General features: G+C 37.6%; 1 protein-coding gene across 2 annotated transcripts in view; it reads left to right on the top strand.

Annotated features, from left to right (window-relative positions):
* UGGT2 (UDP-glucose glycoprotein glucosyltransferase 2) overlaps positions 1–18,954 on the top strand; it is a 190,019-nt gene that overhangs the window by 114,836 nt on the left and 56,229 nt on the right. For both annotated transcript variants that reach the window (XM_043581775.1, XM_043581784.1), the window contains exons 17-23: positions 10–174; positions 552–675; positions 767–865; positions 2,944–3,038; positions 8,006–8,212; positions 12,818–12,949; positions 18,088–18,212. In XM_043581775.1, the coding sequence (XP_043437710.1) occupies positions 10–174; positions 552–675; positions 767–865; positions 2,944–3,038; positions 8,006–8,212; positions 12,818–12,949; positions 18,088–18,212 (947 nt within the window). The remainder of the gene's footprint in view (positions 1–9; positions 175–551; positions 676–766; positions 866–2,943; positions 3,039–8,005; positions 8,213–12,817; positions 12,950–18,087; positions 18,213–18,954) is intronic.

Below are 18,954 nucleotides of genomic sequence, written 5' to 3'. Positions count from 1 at the left end.
ACTAAATAGGTGGGAGCAAGCTTTTATAAGATGACTGGCCTGGGTCCTTTGCCTCAAGCTCTTTATAACGGAGAATCCTTTAAGCTTGAAGAGCTCAGTATGAAAGAACTAGAAATGGCCGTTCTTCGCAGAATGATGGACGCGACAGTATATTTACAGAGGGACGTTTTTATGGTAGGCAAGCATTTATGAGGAAGTACATGATAGATGATATTTTTATAAACGATTTTTTGCATTAAAACAACTTTCTGCAGCAAAAGTTTCCATCCTGATCACTTAGTAACGAATTTAAAAGTAATAATTAACTAAGTTTATCTGTGCATAATTACATCAGAAATGCTTGATTGGAAAAAAATTCAGGTATTTACAGGAATATTTTTTGTAAATGTAAAGTTTATTGTATGAATCCTAATTGCCTGAATTATTTATTTATTTATTTATTTATTTATTTATTTATTTTAGATTAGCCTTTAAGTATATTCTGTGCATAACTTTAGAACATATGCCTATAAATTATCTGTGTTACCTAAGTAATATTTTTGTTGTTTCAGGGTCGATTAAATGATCGAACAAATGCAGTTGATTTCCTTATGGATAAGAATAATGTTGTACCCCGTATAAATCCTTTGATTTTGCATGCTAAATGGCAGTACCTTAATTTAATATCCACATCAGGTAAAATGATCCATATACTTTCTACAAATGCTTACTGAGTTGTGCATGTTTTATTAAGTGGTTATTTAACATTTAATATGAAAATTTTCAGTAACTGCTGATGTTGAAGATTTCTCTACGTTCTTTTTCTTGGATTCGCAAGATAAGAGTGCTGTAATAGCAAAGAACATGTATTATTTAACCCAAGAAGGTAATGAGCATATTTTATTTTCCTGACTTTATTCCTAAAGTAGCAAAATTTGCAATTTTAGTGAGGTGTTTGCATAATGAATTTGTATGTTGCCATTTGACTAGAGGTCTGGTTTTCAGTTTCAGAGTTTGTAGTTTTTTAGGATACAAGGATTGTGCTGGGAAAATACCTTCTACCCTAGTTATATGTTCAGGGGCTCATCTTGGTTTTTTGCCTTTTCTTAAAGCAAGCTGTTCCACTTTTCACCTTTTTAAGAAAGTGATAAAAGACTTTCCGGACTGTGTAACCTCGTGTCTTATAATGCATGCATAAGAGTATAATTCCCAGATCAGAGGAGAAGTAGTTCTACCCTCTGATTAAGCTTCTGGATTTTTGTTTACATTGGGGATTATAAGAAAAGAAGGGAGACCGATACAGGAATGTACTGGGAAATACGCATTTAGCCTGGGCAGGGAAGTCGATGGTGGAGCCAAGCCTTGTTAGAGTACAGTGACCTATTCGAAATAGACAAGGATAGTTGGAGTTCAGCTGGTTCGGTTTTGCTTTGTTTTATTTGATGATCTTTGCTCTAGAGAGAAAAATGAGAGCCAATATGTGAAAGATAAAAGAAGACTGAGTTTTGTCTCAGTGTATGAGAGTGATCTAAAGATAAAATGAACTTCATAGTAAGGGGTATATTTTTATAGAGAGAGTTTTAAGCAGAGGCCACCCAGCCAGTTTTTTAGAATGCCATGGAATCAAGATTGGATCAGATGGCCCCAGAATTACTTCCTAACAGATCCCAGATTTTATGTTCATAAAGTGGTCTGTCTCCAAGAAATCCAACAAATAATAAAATACAATGCAGTTCTATGTTATGGCAGAATGAGGTCCTGACTGTGACAAGTGAAGGGAAAAGGAAACAGAAACAAGGAATAAAAATAGGAGAAGTCTATTTTTCAGGTTCTGAGGTGTATTTCAAAAATTCCTTCTGGGCATCAGAATAAGTTAGCCTATAATTAATGGCCTTTTCTTAAATCTCTAGCAATTTAAAAGAATGTTAACTGGGAAACACCCAATTTCCTTTTGCTTGGCATTTATATAAACGTGTAAAGAACTGATGGAGTTGTGAGAAATTTACTTAGCACTTTGAAATAGTTCTCAGTTTACTAACTATGATGGTGAAAGTGCTGACCTTAAAAAGGCGTTAGAATTCTTTACCTTTCTTCTTTGAAAAGAATGTGCTGCTACTGCCTCACACTTAAATTGCTTCGATGTGAATTCAATGTCAGCCCTCTTTCTGTTATAGTTTTCATATAGTTAGATATCACTGAGTGTGGTAGTAATGGTGGCCTCACATCTATTCAGGGGTAAGTTTTTGGTCTGGCAAACGTTTTATAATTGTTTCAAGTAGGTTATGTGATCTAAAGGACTAGCTTTTGTGTAGGTTTTAATGATGGCTAGACAAGTGTACAGGTGATGCATACAGAGCCTAGATGAAATTAAACCCATTTAACTGTGACTTCAGAACTAAAAATTGTTTCTCCTTGTGGTTTCCAAATTTTCAAATTTTTCTGAAAAAAGAATTGTATTAATGTTGATGGCACAGGTAATGTGAATTAGACCAAGTTAATAATAGAGGTTTGGGAATAAATGAATTGTAAGCTAATATTGCTGTTTTTAGTATCTATTAATAAGCTTTATTGTATCTAGTTTTACATCTATGTGGGGTATAATTCTCAATTTTAAAAAAATATATAGCTGTAACTGGAAGACCATTTTGCTCGCCAATTCCGAAAACATAAGTATAATACAACTTTTGTCTACTAATAAAAGTATTCCACAGGTATGTCCCTTAGAGACTATTCTTACTTTTTGGTATCCGAGTTTATTTAAAGCTTATATAGCACTCTTCTAGTGTTTTTATATGCCTGTCAGTGTGTGTGTGTGTATGTGTGTGTATAATCTTTAGCAATATTTTCTTATTTTCAAAAAATTAGCTTAATACTTTTTAATGTATTTTGTTAGCTGGAAATGTCCCCTGCTTTTAGTTTAATTTTAAAAAGAGGCAGCTTGACTAAACTATTTGATACTTTCAGATGATGATGTAATTTCTTCAGTTACTCTCTGGATTATTGCTGATTTTGACAAACCATCTGGGCGAAAACTACTTTTTAATGCATTAAAGCACATGGTGAGTATTTAGATACTCTTACCACAAAAATTTTATAATTTGTTGTTAATTTTGAGAAAGCCAAATGAAGAACGTGCATTAAATCTTATTCTCCTCCACGTTAATGTTTTAAGTCCTTCAGCTTGTTGATAAGGAGGCGAAAACGGGAACTCAAATTCAGTCTCCATGTACAATAGGCAGATTTGACCAGGAAAAGAAAACCCTGCAAGTCGTCCATGATTCAAACCTGTGTGTTCCTGCTTGCCCTTGCTATTAGACATATGCTTGTCTGCAATGTGTATGCACTGAATGTTTGTGTCTCCCATAAAATTCAGATGTTCAAATCTAATCTGTAGTGCAGTGGCATTTGGAGGTGCGACCTTTAGGAAGGAATTGGGTGATGAATGGGATCAGTGCCCTTGTAAGAAGAGGTCAGAGAGCCTACTTCACTCTCTGTCCATCATGTGTAGATACATGGACAGATCCGTAGTCTGCAGCCCAGAAGAGGGTCCTCACCAGAACCTGACCGTGCTGGCACCCTGATCTCAGATTCCCAGTCTCCAGAACTGTAGGAAGTACATTTCAGTTGTTTATAAACCACCCTGTCTATGGGTACTTTGTTGTAGCAGCTGGAACTAAGACATAGTAGTTATAAATAGGCTATTAAAACAGAGTGAATGGTCCAGACCCTACCATTACATCAATGACACCAAATCTAGTTTTTACCAAAAGCTGTTTGTAAGAGCAGTTTTCCATCACATAGTCAGGCAGCACTTTCTTTCTCTGAATATTTAAGAAAAAGAAAATAAATTTTCACTGAAGAGTATTTTAAGCCTTAAGTCAACCTTAATTTTTTTGTTATTAGAGAATTACAAACCAATATACTTCGATAGTATACATTTCTATATTTATTTAAAAATACTCTTTTATGGGGCACCTGGGTGGCTCAGTCAGTTGAGTATCCAACTTTGGCTCAGGTCATGATCTGGTTTGTGCACTGGAGCCCCGCACGGGCTGGCTGCTATCAGCACAGAGCCTCCTCTGGACCCCCTATCCCCACCTCTCTCTCTCTCTGTCCCTCCCCCACTCACACTCTCTTTCATTAAGGTAAATAAACATTTTTTAAAAATACTCTTCTATAACCTTCCATATTTCTAAGGGAGCATAAAAGTTTGTCTAGATTAAAAACACCTTGGGGCGCCTGGGTGGCGCAGTCGGTGAAGCGTCCGACTTCAGCCAGGTCACGATCTCGCGGTCCGTGAGTTCGAGCCCCGCGTCGGGCTCTGGGCTGATGGCTCAGAGCCTGGAGCCTGTTTCCGATTCTGTGTCTCCCTCTCTCTCTGCCCCTCCCCCGTTCATGCTCTGTCTCTCTCTGTCCCAAAAATAAATAAATGTTGAAAAAAAAAATTTAAAAAAAAAAAACACCTACAAAACGTAACTCAAAGTATTTTATGAAATTGTTTGTTTTGCATTAGCTAAGTGTAAATTTAGTGCTGATAACAAATTACCCCATAACTTAATGGTTTAAAAACAATAAACATTTTCTCAGAGTGTCTGGGATTTAAGAATTCAAGAGTGACTTGGCCGAGTGGCTGTGGCTCAGGGTTTCTTGTGAGGGTGCAGTCAGGACTCTGGCAGCAGTTGTCTGAAGACTTGACTGGAACCAGAGCATCAGCTGCTAAGAGGGCTTGCGTGGCTGCTGGCAGGGGGCCTCAGTTTGTCACTGGCTCTTCACGGAACATCTCATTCCGTTGCCACATAGACCCCATTTTAGCATTGCTAAGTGTCCGCAAAACGTGACAGCTGGCTTTCCCTAGAGTGAGTGCTAAAGAGACAGAAGCCACAGTGTGTTTTATGATCTGGCCTCAAAAGTCACACACTGTGCTTCCATAATATCCTACTGATGACACAGATCGCTCCTATCCAGTATGAGGAGGAACAATATGGAAGCACAAGTATAAAGAAGTAGGGATCATCGGGGGCCATCTTGGAGGGGCACTACCACATCAAGAATAGTTAATACATTTTAGACGAAACATAATAACATCAGTTGGGAGAATTTTCATGTCATGTTAGGCAGTCTCAGAACACATTCTGGCTTCATTCAAGCCCTGCAGACCAGCACATTCAAAAAGGGGTGTTTGAGGTCTGTGGAGTACATCACCTCTGCCTTCTGTCTCTTCTCAAGAATTTTTGGTAGCGTGTTCTTTGCGAGGCTGACAGATTGCCTTTTCCCAGTAGTTCCAATGTATGTGGCTCTCCCATTATGCACATATTGGTATGTTTAATGGTGTCCCACATTTCTCTGAGAATCTGATCATTTTAGTTCTTTTTACATTCTATTTTTCAGACTATAGTTCTGTTGATTTATCTTTAAATTCAGTGATCCTTCTGCCAAGTCAAATCTATTGAACCCCACTAGTGAATTTTTCATTTCAGTGATTGTACTTTCCAATTCCAGAGTTTCCATTTGGTTCTTCTTTATAATTTCTATTGCTTTGTTATTATCATCAGTGTAATAAGTTGTTGTACCTTCCTTTAACTCTTTAAGCATGGTTTCCTTTAGTTCTTTGAAGATACGTGTATGTCTGTTAAGTCCATCATCTAAGGTCCCTCAAAGATAGTTTCTGATGCTTGGTATTTTTCCTTGGTATAAATCATACTGTCCTCTTTCACTGCATATCTCAATCTTTTACTGAAAACCAAACATTTTAGATAATACACTGGAACACATTTGGATCCCATACCACTTCATCACCTGGACTGTTTGGTCATTTGTTTGTTTAGTGATATGACTGAACTCTCTCTCTAGTCTATCTCCCTCTCATTGTTTTTCTCTGATGTTCCTGCTCAGACTTTTTCCCTTGTTTTTATCTTTGATCTTGGTTTCCTGGAGACTGCCTCTGAGTCAGCAAAAGCCAATTATTGTTCAAAGTTCATACTTAAATACCCCCAGGCAGTTAGATGTTCACGCTTTACTGTTGGATGTCTGCTTGATTTAAAGGCCGCTTTCCAGGTTAGAGATTTTATGATTTTGCCCACATTCACAGTGGAATAGTAGCTTGGAATTTCCCTGATGACTCCTGAGAAGATTCAACCTTTGGCTTGGTCTTCCAGACTGCCGAGAAGGACTTTAATATTATTTTTAAACTTGACTTCCTAGCAGTTGCCCCTGGGTCAGAGTACCTTTTTATTTAGCAGTATTTGTTTAGGGAATGCCTTCAGTGTGCCCCTGTCCCATTCTCATTACCCTGAGTGGGGCCACTGTAACACAGATGCAGTTTTCTGGAACCTCAGGGATGAGTGTGATCCCAGGACAGCTCTTTTCATCTCTCTCCTTCTCTGAGTCTCTCTCTCTGTTAAACCCATGGCCGATCTCTCATTCCACCTCACGTTTTTTTGCCTGGAGGACCATGTAAAAACACGCTCCAGATGGGATCTCACCCACAGGCTGTCATTTGCTAACTCTTGATCTGGTTCATTAATTGAATTATCTGCGGTATCAATTCTTATTTTTATTCTTTCCAGTATTATATTTTGAGCCTCTCTCATTTTCATTTCAGCCCGCTTGCTTTTAATTTTTGCCTTTCTCTCACTGGGGTCTCTCCTTATCTCTCTCTGAGTCTGTTTTTTGGAGACCATGTTTTCTTTTCATAGCTACACAAACTTTAAGAGACTAACATAATGAACACTTATATACCTAACACCTAGATTCTATAATTTTAACATCTTGCCACATTTGTTTTATCTGATTATCTGTTGTTAGTGGGGAGGAAGGGCAGAATAGTTTGCATTTTAAAGTAGTCACAGAAATCAGCATATATTTTAAAGTACATACATTTTAAAGTAAGTCACAGAAATCAGCATACGCCATCCCTTAGTATTTTAATATGCATTTTCTAAGAATTAGGATATTTTACATAACTGCAATACCACTGTCCCATTGCTAGAACTAAGCCTGCATTAAATTGTTCGCACAAAGATGTCTTTTCTTTTTTCAAGCTAGGATCTAAACGTGTTTCATTGTTAGGTTTCATTAGTTTCTTTTATTATAGAACAGTCCCATCCACATTTTGCCTATTGACATTTTAAAGAGACCAAGCTGGTTGCCTTTTAGAAAAATCCCACCTTACAAATTTCACTGATTTTTTTTTTCCTTACAGTATTTTTAACTCGTCCCTTAGACCTTATATCTCCTCTACACTGGAAGCTATGTCTGACTTAATTAGATTCAGCTTCCACATGTTCATGAGTGATGATGTATTCTTCATGCTCTGTTTGTACACTACCAACCTGAAAAAAAATTTCAATGTCCAGCATCAATAGAATGTGTAAAAGAGTATATTCATACAGTGGAAATTTATACAGTCCTAAAAAATAAAGCAACTAAAGATACACAAAACAGTGTTGATGAATCTCACAACCATTACGTTGAGTGGAAACAAGGCAGGAAAGAATATATACTGTATGATTATATGAAGCTCAAAATAGATTAAATGTTTAATGATGAAACTTAGGTGATAAACCAGAAGAAGAAGCAAGAATGATCCTACAAATAAGTAACAGGATCGTGGTTGTTTTTAGAAAAGTGGAAAGGTGTAGTCATTGGCAGGGTGTCTGAGAGACGTCTTTGGGTTGCTGGCAATGCTCTGTTTCTCGACCTGGGTTATAGTTTTATGGGTTAACTCACTGAATTCTACATTTTTGTTTCGTGTATTGTTTTATATGTGTTATTTCACATACAAAAAGTGGTTAAAGTATCTCCTAAAAGACTCGTTATACAAAGAGGTGAAGCAGTCGGAGTTCCTAAAGTGACTGTTTTCTGGCTATGTCAGTAGGTACATGTTCAGTACCATCCACATAGAAAGACCTCTGCAGTGAGGGCTGCTGTGTGTTAAAATGAACAAGCTCGAATGGAAAGAGAGAAGTTCGGCTGTAAAATGATATGTGAGATACCGATCTTTTCCACCCATAAATGTGTTTTGCAGAAAACAAGTGTTCATAGTCGGTTGGGAGTTATTTATAATCCTACATCGAAAATAAATGAAGAAAACACCGCTATTTCTAGAGGAATTTTGGCAGCTTTTCTTACACAGAAAAACAGCTTTTTGAAAAACTTTCTCAGGAAACTGGCGAAGGAAGAAACTGCTACAGCTATTTACTCTGGAGAAAAAATTCACACATTCCTTACTGAGGTCAGTGGCTATTTGTTTGGAGTAAGAAGCATCTGTTGCATTTTTAGAATGTATAAGCCAATGTGGTCATGCTACTGAAAAATGTCAATAAATAAGTATAATCAATTGGGGATAATAAACATTCCTTCAACGGGAAAAGACAGTGATGTGACTTTGCATCAAGGCACTTAGGCAACCAAATTTCACGTATTTCTGCTACTACTGTATGATCCTTGAAGTTGATAGCATTCTAGTTAGGACTTGTATGTGAAGATCGAGAGTTCAAGCGCTATGTAAGTCATACTCAGGTAGTTCACTGAAGGGTCCAGTATGAGGGAAATTCTAAAGATGGAAGATGATCCTCAAGAAAGAAGATCTGTTAATCCACTCAAAAATATCAATTGATTGTCTGCCATACAAGGGAGGTATACTTGTGGACAAGGCAGATATGTTGAGTCTGTGCTCCTGTGGAGCTTCCACGATGGTGGGAAAGGCAGACAAACTAAATGGTACTGGAAAAATATAAAGAAATGAGAGGGTAGATAGTTTGAGGGACGCTCTTTTAGCTGAAGTGGTCAGGGAAGGCATCTCTTAAAGAGCTTATGTTTGAGCAGAGGTCTGAATGTAATGAGAAAATTTGTGAGAAGAATGTACCAGATCCGGGAACACAGTAAGTCTAAAGGACTGATGCAGAGACCGTCTTTCCAGGTTTGAGGTACAGGCAGAAGATCATCATGAGCAAAATAGGGGGCGTGATGTGGAGAGTAGTAGGAGGTGAGGTCAGAAACATAACCCAGATATTTCAGGAATCTGTAGGCCGTGGTAAGGAACTGAAGTCTTTCCTGAGTATAATGGGAAACCACTGAGGAATCTTGAAGAAGTGAATAACCCTTAAAAAGGTGACTCTGGATGCCATGTGAAATTTTGTAGTAGGCAGACAAGAGTGGATATAGGATGAACAATTGGAATGTTTTTGCAGTAATCTAGACAAGACATAATGGTATCTTGGACTAGGTAGTAGTGGTGGGAATGGTGAGGTGATTGGTACATATTTGTTACAATCAGAATTAGCTGATCAATTGTATGTGATATGTGAAGGTAACATCCTTACATTTTAGCTTGAGCAGCTAGAATCAATGGTGGTGCCTTTTTTTTGAGATGGGAAAGTCTAGATGAAGAGAAGATTTGGACACATAGAGGATCAAGCGTTAAGTCTGTACATGTTAAGTTGGAGATGTCTGTTGGACATTCAGGGGGAGCTGTTGAGTTGACAGTTGAGTTAATGAGTATTGAAATCAACTCAGGGTTATCAGGGTATTTTTAGAGTACATCACTTCGAGAGTTACCAACATTATATATCATTTAAAACCAAGAAACTGGGTGAGATACCTCAGAAATGAGTTGGGTGAGGGAAGAGGGGCTAAAAAATGGAGCTCTGGAATATTCCAACATATAGAGGTATGCAAGAAAAGGATGATCCAGCAAAGGAGACAGATGGAACAGCCATAAGTTAAGAAGATAACCAGGAGAATATGGTGTCTTGAAAGTCAGTTGGAGAAAGTATTTCAAGGACAGAATGATCAACTGTGCAGATGTTCCTGAAATTGGGCTTCATAATTGACCATTTACTTGTTAAGGTAGTCTTTGGTGACTTTGATGGAAATAGTTTCAGTGGAGTAGTAGGTATAAAAGTAAACTTGATGGAAAAGAGAATGGGAAATCAGGAATTAGAGATAGTGAGTATAGGTAGCTCTTTCAAAAAACTTTATTTTCCCGTGAACAGAGAAATATTTTGTAGCCAGAAAAGGACTTGGCATCAAGACTTTCTAAATTTGCGAGATGTTACTTTTTGTAGGCTAATGGAGACAGTCCATCCAAACAATGAGAAAGGAGGATAGGGAGGGGAGCAGAGAAGAAGCAGAGTTCTTGAGTAGATAAGAGGTGCTGGGATCCCCTGGACAGGTGTTTACAGTTGGTCTTAAGAAAAGGAACCATTCATCCATTTTTACTGGAAAGAAGGCAGAATATATGAGCGTGGCTGCAGAAGGGTAGTTTAGTTGGTGGTAGCAGGATAAAGGACTTCTGATTATTTTCATTTTCAGAAGAAATTCAGCTCATTCACCAAGTATTAGAGTGAGAGTAGGTATTATTAGAGGTTTGAGGGAAGAGGAGCAAATGCCACATATTCTCTTATTCTGAGAGAGAGAAAGTGAATTAACTACATTAGCGTGGGGGGGTTTCTGAGGGCCCACTAGATGTTAACGACTGTAAACTGGAAGTGAGGTCGCTATTAGTTGCAGCTTTTTTTCCAGCTGTATTAAGACTATTTTGGTTCCAGTTACAGGGGAAGCAGAGTCGTGCTTAAACAGAGTTGAGGTTTTGCCAGGTGAATATGACTTCAGGGAAGCATTCCAGGGATCTAAGCATGGCAAGTTTGTGTTGTAGTAAAGGCCTTTGAGGTATAACTCAGGAGGAAATTATGGGAGGTGTGATGGGTAATAACGAGGTGGTAGGGGCAGAGGACAGAAGGGATTGGGTAATGGTTGGTATGGTGACACTAGGTTGAATGAGCTGGAAATTGAGGAGTTTGTGGTCAGAGGGGATGATTGAGATGGAGATTTTGGATGTAAGTAGGATCTCAGGCTGCACTGTCCAATACTGTATCCACTAGCTGCATGTGGCTCTTTTAAACTTAAAATGAAGTTAAAATTCCAGTTGTTTAAGCATCCAGCTTTTGATTTTGGTTCAGGTCATGATCTCATGGTTCATGAGATCGAGCCCCATGTGAGGCTTTGTGCTGACAGCTGGAGGCCTGCTTGGGATTCTGTCTCTCTCCCTCTCTTTCCCTGCCCCTCCCACACTCATTCCCTCTCTAAATAAATAAATAAATAAGCAAACAAACAAACAAACTTAAAAAAAATTAAGTTAAAATTTAAATTCAGTGCTCCAGTCATTCTAGCCACGTTTTAAGTGCTCAGTAACCATCCATGGCTGTGGCTGGCATATTGGACTGTTTAGTGGAACATTTCTACCATCATGGGAGCGTACCAGGAACCTGCTAGAAATTCAGAATTTAAGGCCCCACCTTGGATCTTCTGAAGTAGAAACTACATTTCAACAAGGCTTCCAGGTGATTGCACATTAAACTTTGATAAGTACTGATATGGAGAGTGTTTCTTAGTGTGAAGATGTGAAGAAACTATTCGTGATTTATTTTCTGTGAATGTCCATATATTTTTTGACTCTCACCAAGGATTACTTTTATATTTCAGAAATAAAATGCACTATTACTGAATTGGTTTTGTGAGGTTGGTATAATGGGGTGTGATAGGGTATTTCTATTTTAAACACTTTTTTTCACTGAGGGTACCAAAATGGGGTACTGAGTTCAGAATTTAATTAACATTTGTTTAATTTCTTTAATGATAAATTGTATTTAAGTTGATGTTCCCTAGCATATTCCCTAGCATTACTAGTCAGTAATCTACCTGAAATCTTCAAAGAATGAATGTGGCATGTGATATCTACTTGTAACAGGATTTACAAATGTTATAATTGGCTTGGCAAAGAAATATTCTTTTTTTAAATGTAGTTTCAACATTATGGAGGTTTCTCAAAAAACTAAAAATAGAACTACCCTACGACCCAGCAATTGCACTACTAGGCATCTATCCAGGGGACACAGGTGTGCTGTTTCGAAGGGACACATGCACCCCCATGTTTATAGCAGCACTATCCACAATAGCCAAAGGAAAGAGCCCAAATGTCCATCGATGGATGAACAGATAAAGAAAATGTGAGATATATATGTACATATATATATATATATATATATGTATATATATATACACACACACACACACACACACACATACACACACACAATGGAGGATTAGTCGGCAATCAAAAAGAATGAAATCTTGCCATTTGCAACTACATGGATGGAACTGGAGGGTACTATGCTAAGTGAAATTAGTCAGAGAAAGACAAAAATCATATGACTTCACTCATATGAGGACTTTAAGAGACAAAACAGATGAACATAAGGGAAAGGAAACAAAAATAAAAACAGGGAGGGGGACAAAGCAAAAGAGACTCAAATATGGAGAACAAACTGAGGGTTGCTGGAGGGGTTGTGGGAGGTAGGATGGGTTAAATGGGTAAGGAATCTACTGAAATCATTGCTTCACTATAAACTAATTTGGATGTAAATTTTAAAAAATAAAAAATAAAGTTAAATTTAAATAAATAAAATAAAATGTAGTTTCAGATGAAAATAGTGCTTTTTAAATCAGAATTTAGAATAATTTCAAATTTTGCATTAATATATTAAAGTAGGCTTTGTTAAATGATTTACTGGGGCACCTGGTTGGCTCAGTCAGCTAATAGTCCGACATCGGCTCAGGTCATGATCTCACTGTCTGTGAGTTTGAGCCCCACGTCAGGCTCTGTGTGGACAGCTCAGAGCCTGGAGCCTGCTTCGGATTCTGTGTCTCCCTCTCTCACTGCCCCTCCCCTGCTCACACTCTGTCTCTCTCAAAAATAAGTGTTAAAAAAAATTTTTTTTTAATAAAAAATGATTTGCTATATTTCTCTTAATTTCATCCTTCTTAATTTATGGTTTAGGGGATGGATAAGAACGCTTTTCAGAAAAAATATAATACCATTGGAGTGAATATTTTCCGAACTCATCAGCTGTTCTGTCAAGATGTACTTAAAATTCGTCCTGGAGAAATAGGTATTGTCAGCAATGGAAAAGTAAGTAGAAAACGCAATTGCTCGCTTTTTCTCACTGACCCGTGACCTGGGGGCCTGTCACAACACGCAGGAGATGCGGCTCCTGTGCTGGACACAGTGGACAGGGGTCAGCATAAACTCCCCTTCCCCCAGGGATGGATGCATCGAATGTGGTGCGAAAGAGCGTTCGTATGGGAATAGCTGTTGTTGTGTTCTAATGTAAGGATTAGAACAACTACTACAACATTGCGACTAAGAGCCACTGTTGCTATAGTTGTGGAAAGTATGTTGTGATGCCTTTTTCTTCTTGTCGCTTTTCTCTACAATTGACTGTGTTAACTTCCATAAGTACCGAATTGTTATTTTTGAAATATAAAGTCATAGTTATTAATGTAATCATTAAAATCTATAAGAAAAATCACTTACTTCAACCCTCCTAATGAAATTGGTTATTCATAGTTTATTGTTTTACCTTCTAACCCTTTTCTCTACCCTACATAGGCATGTCTGGTTTGTAAAAATACATAATTTAATCCTGTTATATACATGCATGTATAAAATTTTATATCACTTTTTTTTTCTCTTGGTATATCGGAAACATTTTCTTATTAGAGAGGTCTTTATAGACCTACAAAATTAATATCTACTTAATATTTTTTGAGTATGAGAATCTTGTTTTCTCAGTAATGATTTAAGTTTTAAAAAATTGAATCTGGGGGGAGCCTGGGTGGCTCAGTCGGTTAAGCCTCCGACTTCAGCTCAGGTCACGATCTCACGGTCCGTGAGTTCGAGCCCTGCGTGGGGCTCTGGGCTGATGGCTCAGAGCCTGGAGCCTGCTTCCGATTCTGTGTCTCCCTCTCTCTTTGCCCCTCCCCGTTCATGCTCTGTCTCTCTCTGTCTCAAAAATAAATAAACGTTAAAAAAAATTTTTTTTAATAAAAAAAATTGAATCTGGTGCATAGATTTATTAAGAAATCAACTACGGGGCGCATGGGTGGCTCAGTCGGTTAGGCGTCCGACTTCGGCTCAGGTCATGATCTCACGGTCTGTGGGTTCGAGCCCCGCGTCAGGCTCTGTGCTGACAGAGCCTGGAGCCCGTTTCAGATTCTGTGTCTCCCTCTCTCTCTGCCCCTCCCCTGTTCATGCTCTGTCTCTCTCTGTCTCAAAAATAAATAAACGTTAAAAAAAAAAAAGAAAGAAATCAACTAATGCAATAAGTTTGGCATCCTCTGTTTGAACTACCAAATTATATAACCCAAATTGTCTTCCAAAGTCTAGTGCACTCTTAACGTTTTTGTTTTCTACATTTCTAGGTGAAGCTCTCTTTATCTAATGTTTTATTCCCCTATCATTTTCCCTGAAAATTATGCTCATTTTTTTCTTATCTGACTCTATAAAGACTAGGAACTGGAGAGTAGTGAGGGTCTCACATCCACAAGCCTCTGCAGATCAAATATATCTGCTTCAATGTAGCAGTTTTCAGGCTAATTGTATTTAAGTGTTCATCTTTGTATGGTGCTGTTTTATAAATTGGTGACAATGGTTGCCATTTATTGCATTAATACACAGTATTTGTGAATTTGATAAGCAAGGTTTGTGGAAGCCCAGTAATGTCATTGCTTTTTATTTTTAACAGTTGTTTGGGGAGGAAATGTGGCTTTTTAGAACAGTTTTGCAGTATATGGCTCTGTCCCTGTGGCTCTGTCTAGCACTGTAAGGGGTGAAGAGGGAAAAAAATTACACCAGCTGTATTTAGTACCTTGCCTTTTGATTATATGTTGTGGAAAGGCTACCCTATGTTTTCTTTGCTGTTATTTAATGTAATTCACATATTACCCATGTTATCGATAGCAAATGTTATAGTTATATTTACCTTATTTCTCCTAGAATAATTGTTTCACTTCATCTTCCTTGAAATTGACAAAAATATTCAGACTCTAATTTTGCACCTGCTGTGATCAATCTTCTAGGTTCTGAGAGTATAGTAGTGAACAAACTTGTTTTCATGAAGTTTATATTTTGGTGGGCAGTGACACCTAACAAGTAGCATCCTTATTGATAAGGTGCCATTTGGAGAGAGCCAGAGGAGGCAGGGAGGGGGGTTGGGGGGTAGAGCAAGCCGAGTGGAATATGTGCAAGAGGAATGTTCTAGATTGAGAGAACAGTGAGTACAAAGGTCCTGAGGTGAGATGATCACTGTGTCCTAGAAATAGCCAGTACAGAGAGTAGTCAGAAGAGAAGCTTCAGAAAAGTAGCTGCTGACTAGATCCCATAGGGTTTCAGGACAGTGTAAGGACTCCTCTACTGTGAGTGAGTTGTGAAGTTTAGTTCTGGGCAGAGGACTGACATGGTCTGACTTATGTCTTCTTTGCGCATCTCTAGTGGCTGTTCAATAGAGAATAAAACATAGGGCATCAGGAGAGCAGTCAGGAGCTAGTTCAGTAGTCCACGTGAGAGCTGATGGTGACTTGGACTGGAATGGCCCTGGAGGAGGAAGTGAGGGATGTATCGTGGAGGAAGAGTGGACCTGAATTACTGACAGACTTGGGGTGGGATGGAGAGAACCGTGTGACTGGCAAAGGGAGGCTGCTCAGGACGAGTGGAAGGGGAGGGAAGATGGAAATTCAGTTCCGGATGTAGGAAGAGTTCAGTGGCCAGTTCTGGTCCTGTACCTGCTCTTGGGCTGACACTTGAGCATATGAGTTGAATTCAGGAAAGAGATTGGGGCTGGAGGTAGATAATTAAGTTAAATTATGTTGGCTTTTGCGTTGATTAGTAGAAAATTATAATTTTATTTTTTTAATTTATGGAACTGTAATTTGAATAGAAAAGTATAATGTATCTGAAAGCAAGTACTGTGGCTTAGAGCTATGTAATGTAATACTTAGCTTGTTATCCTCAGAGTGAGGCTTTAAAGCACAGTAGTCACAGCAATTGCAGCAGATAGGTACAACTCTCAGCCAGATCGTTTAATGCTTGAAATCTGACATTTTAGAATCAGCCTTCATCGTGAACCTGTCCAAATGTTTGTTAGAATTGGAACATACTCAGGTTGTTTATGAATGATCAAAACTGGGGGGTGGTGATTATCTCATACTTTCTTACTAAGATGCTGAAGAATTAAAAATGCATTTATTTTTAGTATTAAATAAAACTCTAATGCTGCCACTATAATTATAACAGATTTATTGTCATTAACCTACATGTTTACAAATTGGCAAAAGACGGCGTAGCAGGCAGTAGAGAAGCAGGGCCTTTTTTGTTATTTTTTTTTTTTTTAGCCAAACAAATCTCTGTTTGAATTCCATTTCACCATTAATTAATTAATTACATGACTTCTATGAGACTTGGTTTAGAAATATCATTTGGACAGTGGGAATGGTGATGGTCTATTTTACAGAGTTGTCAGAGATTAAATATACTTTTATAGGTAAAGCACATAAAACAGCCCCAGACACAGAGCAGATTTTCAGTAAATATTAATTCCTGTTTTCTCTTTAAATATTTGAAGGCCGTCATGAGAAATAGTGGGTACATTTGTAGACCTGATTTGTGTTACACTTGATGAGAGAGTCAATATAGAATCATACTGAGATGTCCATGAGTGGAGAGAGACTTTTATAAAGCTCAGTGTGTGGATGAACATTCTAACAGAGTTTTCTAAAATTTTAATGAGCTGTCAGAGGTAATGCATTTCTGTTACAACAGTTATTCTGTATAACTGAAAAATCACATTTCCAAAATGTTGTAAAGAAGATGGAAGCACCAGATACATTTTATTATGTTTGTACATGATTTTCAAGTTCAGTGTTCCTTTTCCCAACTTAGACATTATGTGATTTTATACTGTTTATGTTACTTTATCCCACAAGAATCAAGTTTCTCCTAGCTGTTTCACACTGCACTCACATAGGTGAAATAGAGCCAGTTCTCTGGTGAATTTAATCAATGAAGAGAGCCAATCTAATTAACTCCTTAAGAAAATAATTTGAGATTATATTTCCTTTTTCTGAGTTATTAACAAAACTGCTCAAATCAATAGAGGTGGTACAGATAAAATTCAGCTATTTTCCAGGCCTCCTATTCATAGTCCATAAAATATAACATTGAAAGTGCTTTCAAAGTATCTCAAAAGTGATACCAAATCTTAAGGCAATGAAATGTTTCTATGTGTACTTTTAGTTTTATGGTATCCATTTTTTCATTTTGAAGAGCCCGTTTTATATGTTTAAGGGTGAAACATGATATTTGTTTAGTTGGAATGCTAACATCCCAGCTAATATCACCTGTGATATGAGCAAAAAATAAAAAATTCAAGAACTATACCTCATTCATTTTTAGAAAAATATTAATTGCAGAAGCAGATGAAGCAGTCGAGGGAGTGAGAAAATCTGCTACAACCATTTAATTCTGGTCTGTTTACCAAGAAAAAAAGGATTCTGGATGCTATACTTTGTGGTTGCCATTAAGTGTAAGTGTCCAGGGCATAAGACTATGTCAGGCTCACCTTCTACATCGGTGCTTGCATTCATAATATGATGTTGCATGGATTAATTTCGAAATTAGGCGTGTGACAATTTGACAACTCCTCCTCTAGAGTTAACTGGTTCACAGCCGACTTGCATACATGACCTTACTGTGGTCCAAACCATTTATACAGCATCAGTTAGATGAAGATGGGTTGGTATGTTTAAGTGATTATGTAGTTTGTCTTTGGTTTTTTGCTCGTTTATGCCTTGCTTATGTATTAATTCGTATCTACGTCATGTAGGCCACAATTGATAGATGAATGGAAAAGCAAATTGAAAATAAAAGACTTATGAAATACAGACCGTTTCATAATTTACCTTAGAATGAAAAGCCTTAGGTTTTTGAAAGCATTATGTTTCAAAGTAAAACTTTCTAATGGAAATAATTGACTACTTTTCTATTTTGTCAGTTAGATATTGGTGTTTATGCAAATGTTACTTGTAATATGAAAGTGAGAAAACCTTTTTCTCTTTGTCTCCCGGTAGATTTAGTAAGTGGTGGGATTGATCGCTACCGTCTGTTTAATCAGTAATCGGTTGTTGTTTAAATATCTATTTGATGAGAAAATATTTGTCCCAAACTGGTATCTTCTAGAAGGTATACAATAATAAAACTACTTTTATTTTAAGTTCTTAGGACCTTTAGATGAAAATTTCTATACAGAAGATTTTTACTTCTTGGAAAAGATAACATTTACTAATTTAGTAGAGAAAATTAAAGGCGTTGTTGAAAATATGAAAATCAGCTCAAAGAAGTAAGTACTTAAAATCGTAAGAGAAATTCATTTCAGGATGTGCTATTTTGCATCTTATTTTTTTCTTTTTAAGAATAGAAAATATTTCAAATATGTACACAATTAAAGATATAAGTGATATGTAGAGAATATTTAAAAATGATAATAAAGGGGGCGCCTGGGTGGCTCAGTCGGTTAAGCGTCCGACTTCGGCTCAGGTCACGATCTCGCGGTATGTGAGTTCGAGCCCCGCGTCGGGCTCTGGGCTGACTGCTCAGAGCCTGGAGCCTGTTTCAGATTCTGTGTCTCCCTCTCTCTCTGACCCTCCCCCGTTCATGCTCTGTCTCTCTCTGTCTCAAAAATAAATAAACGTTAAAAAAAATGTTTAAAAATGATAATAAAGGACATCCACATACTCACCACCACCAAACTATACATGTTAATGGTTTATTTGCCTTGGATCTCACTGTCCTCTTTGTTTCTTACCCACCTACACAGTCTCCATCCTCCCTGAGAAGTAACCATTTTCCTAAATGCTGTGTGCATGATTCCATACTCATATTTATACTTTGCTTCATTTCTGAATATCCATGAGCAGTGTTGTTTGGGTCGAATGCCTGACTTTTATAGAGAAACTCTGTTTCCTGTAGGTTCCTCTGCACTCTACTTCCTCTGGAGCTTCATCCAGGTTCATGTACGCAGTTCATTTTAATTCCTTTTCCGTGTTTAATGAATATGCTGTAGCTCGTTTATGCAGTCCATT

The sequence above is a fragment of the Prionailurus bengalensis genome, chromosome A1 (genome assembly GCF_016509475.1).
Source record: "Prionailurus bengalensis isolate Pbe53 chromosome A1, Fcat_Pben_1.1_paternal_pri, whole genome shotgun sequence".
NCBI lineage: Eukaryota > Metazoa > Chordata > Mammalia > Carnivora > Felidae > Prionailurus > Prionailurus bengalensis.
The sequence above is the reverse complement of the archived record's forward strand: the minus strand, read 5'-3'. Positions and strand labels throughout refer to the sequence as shown.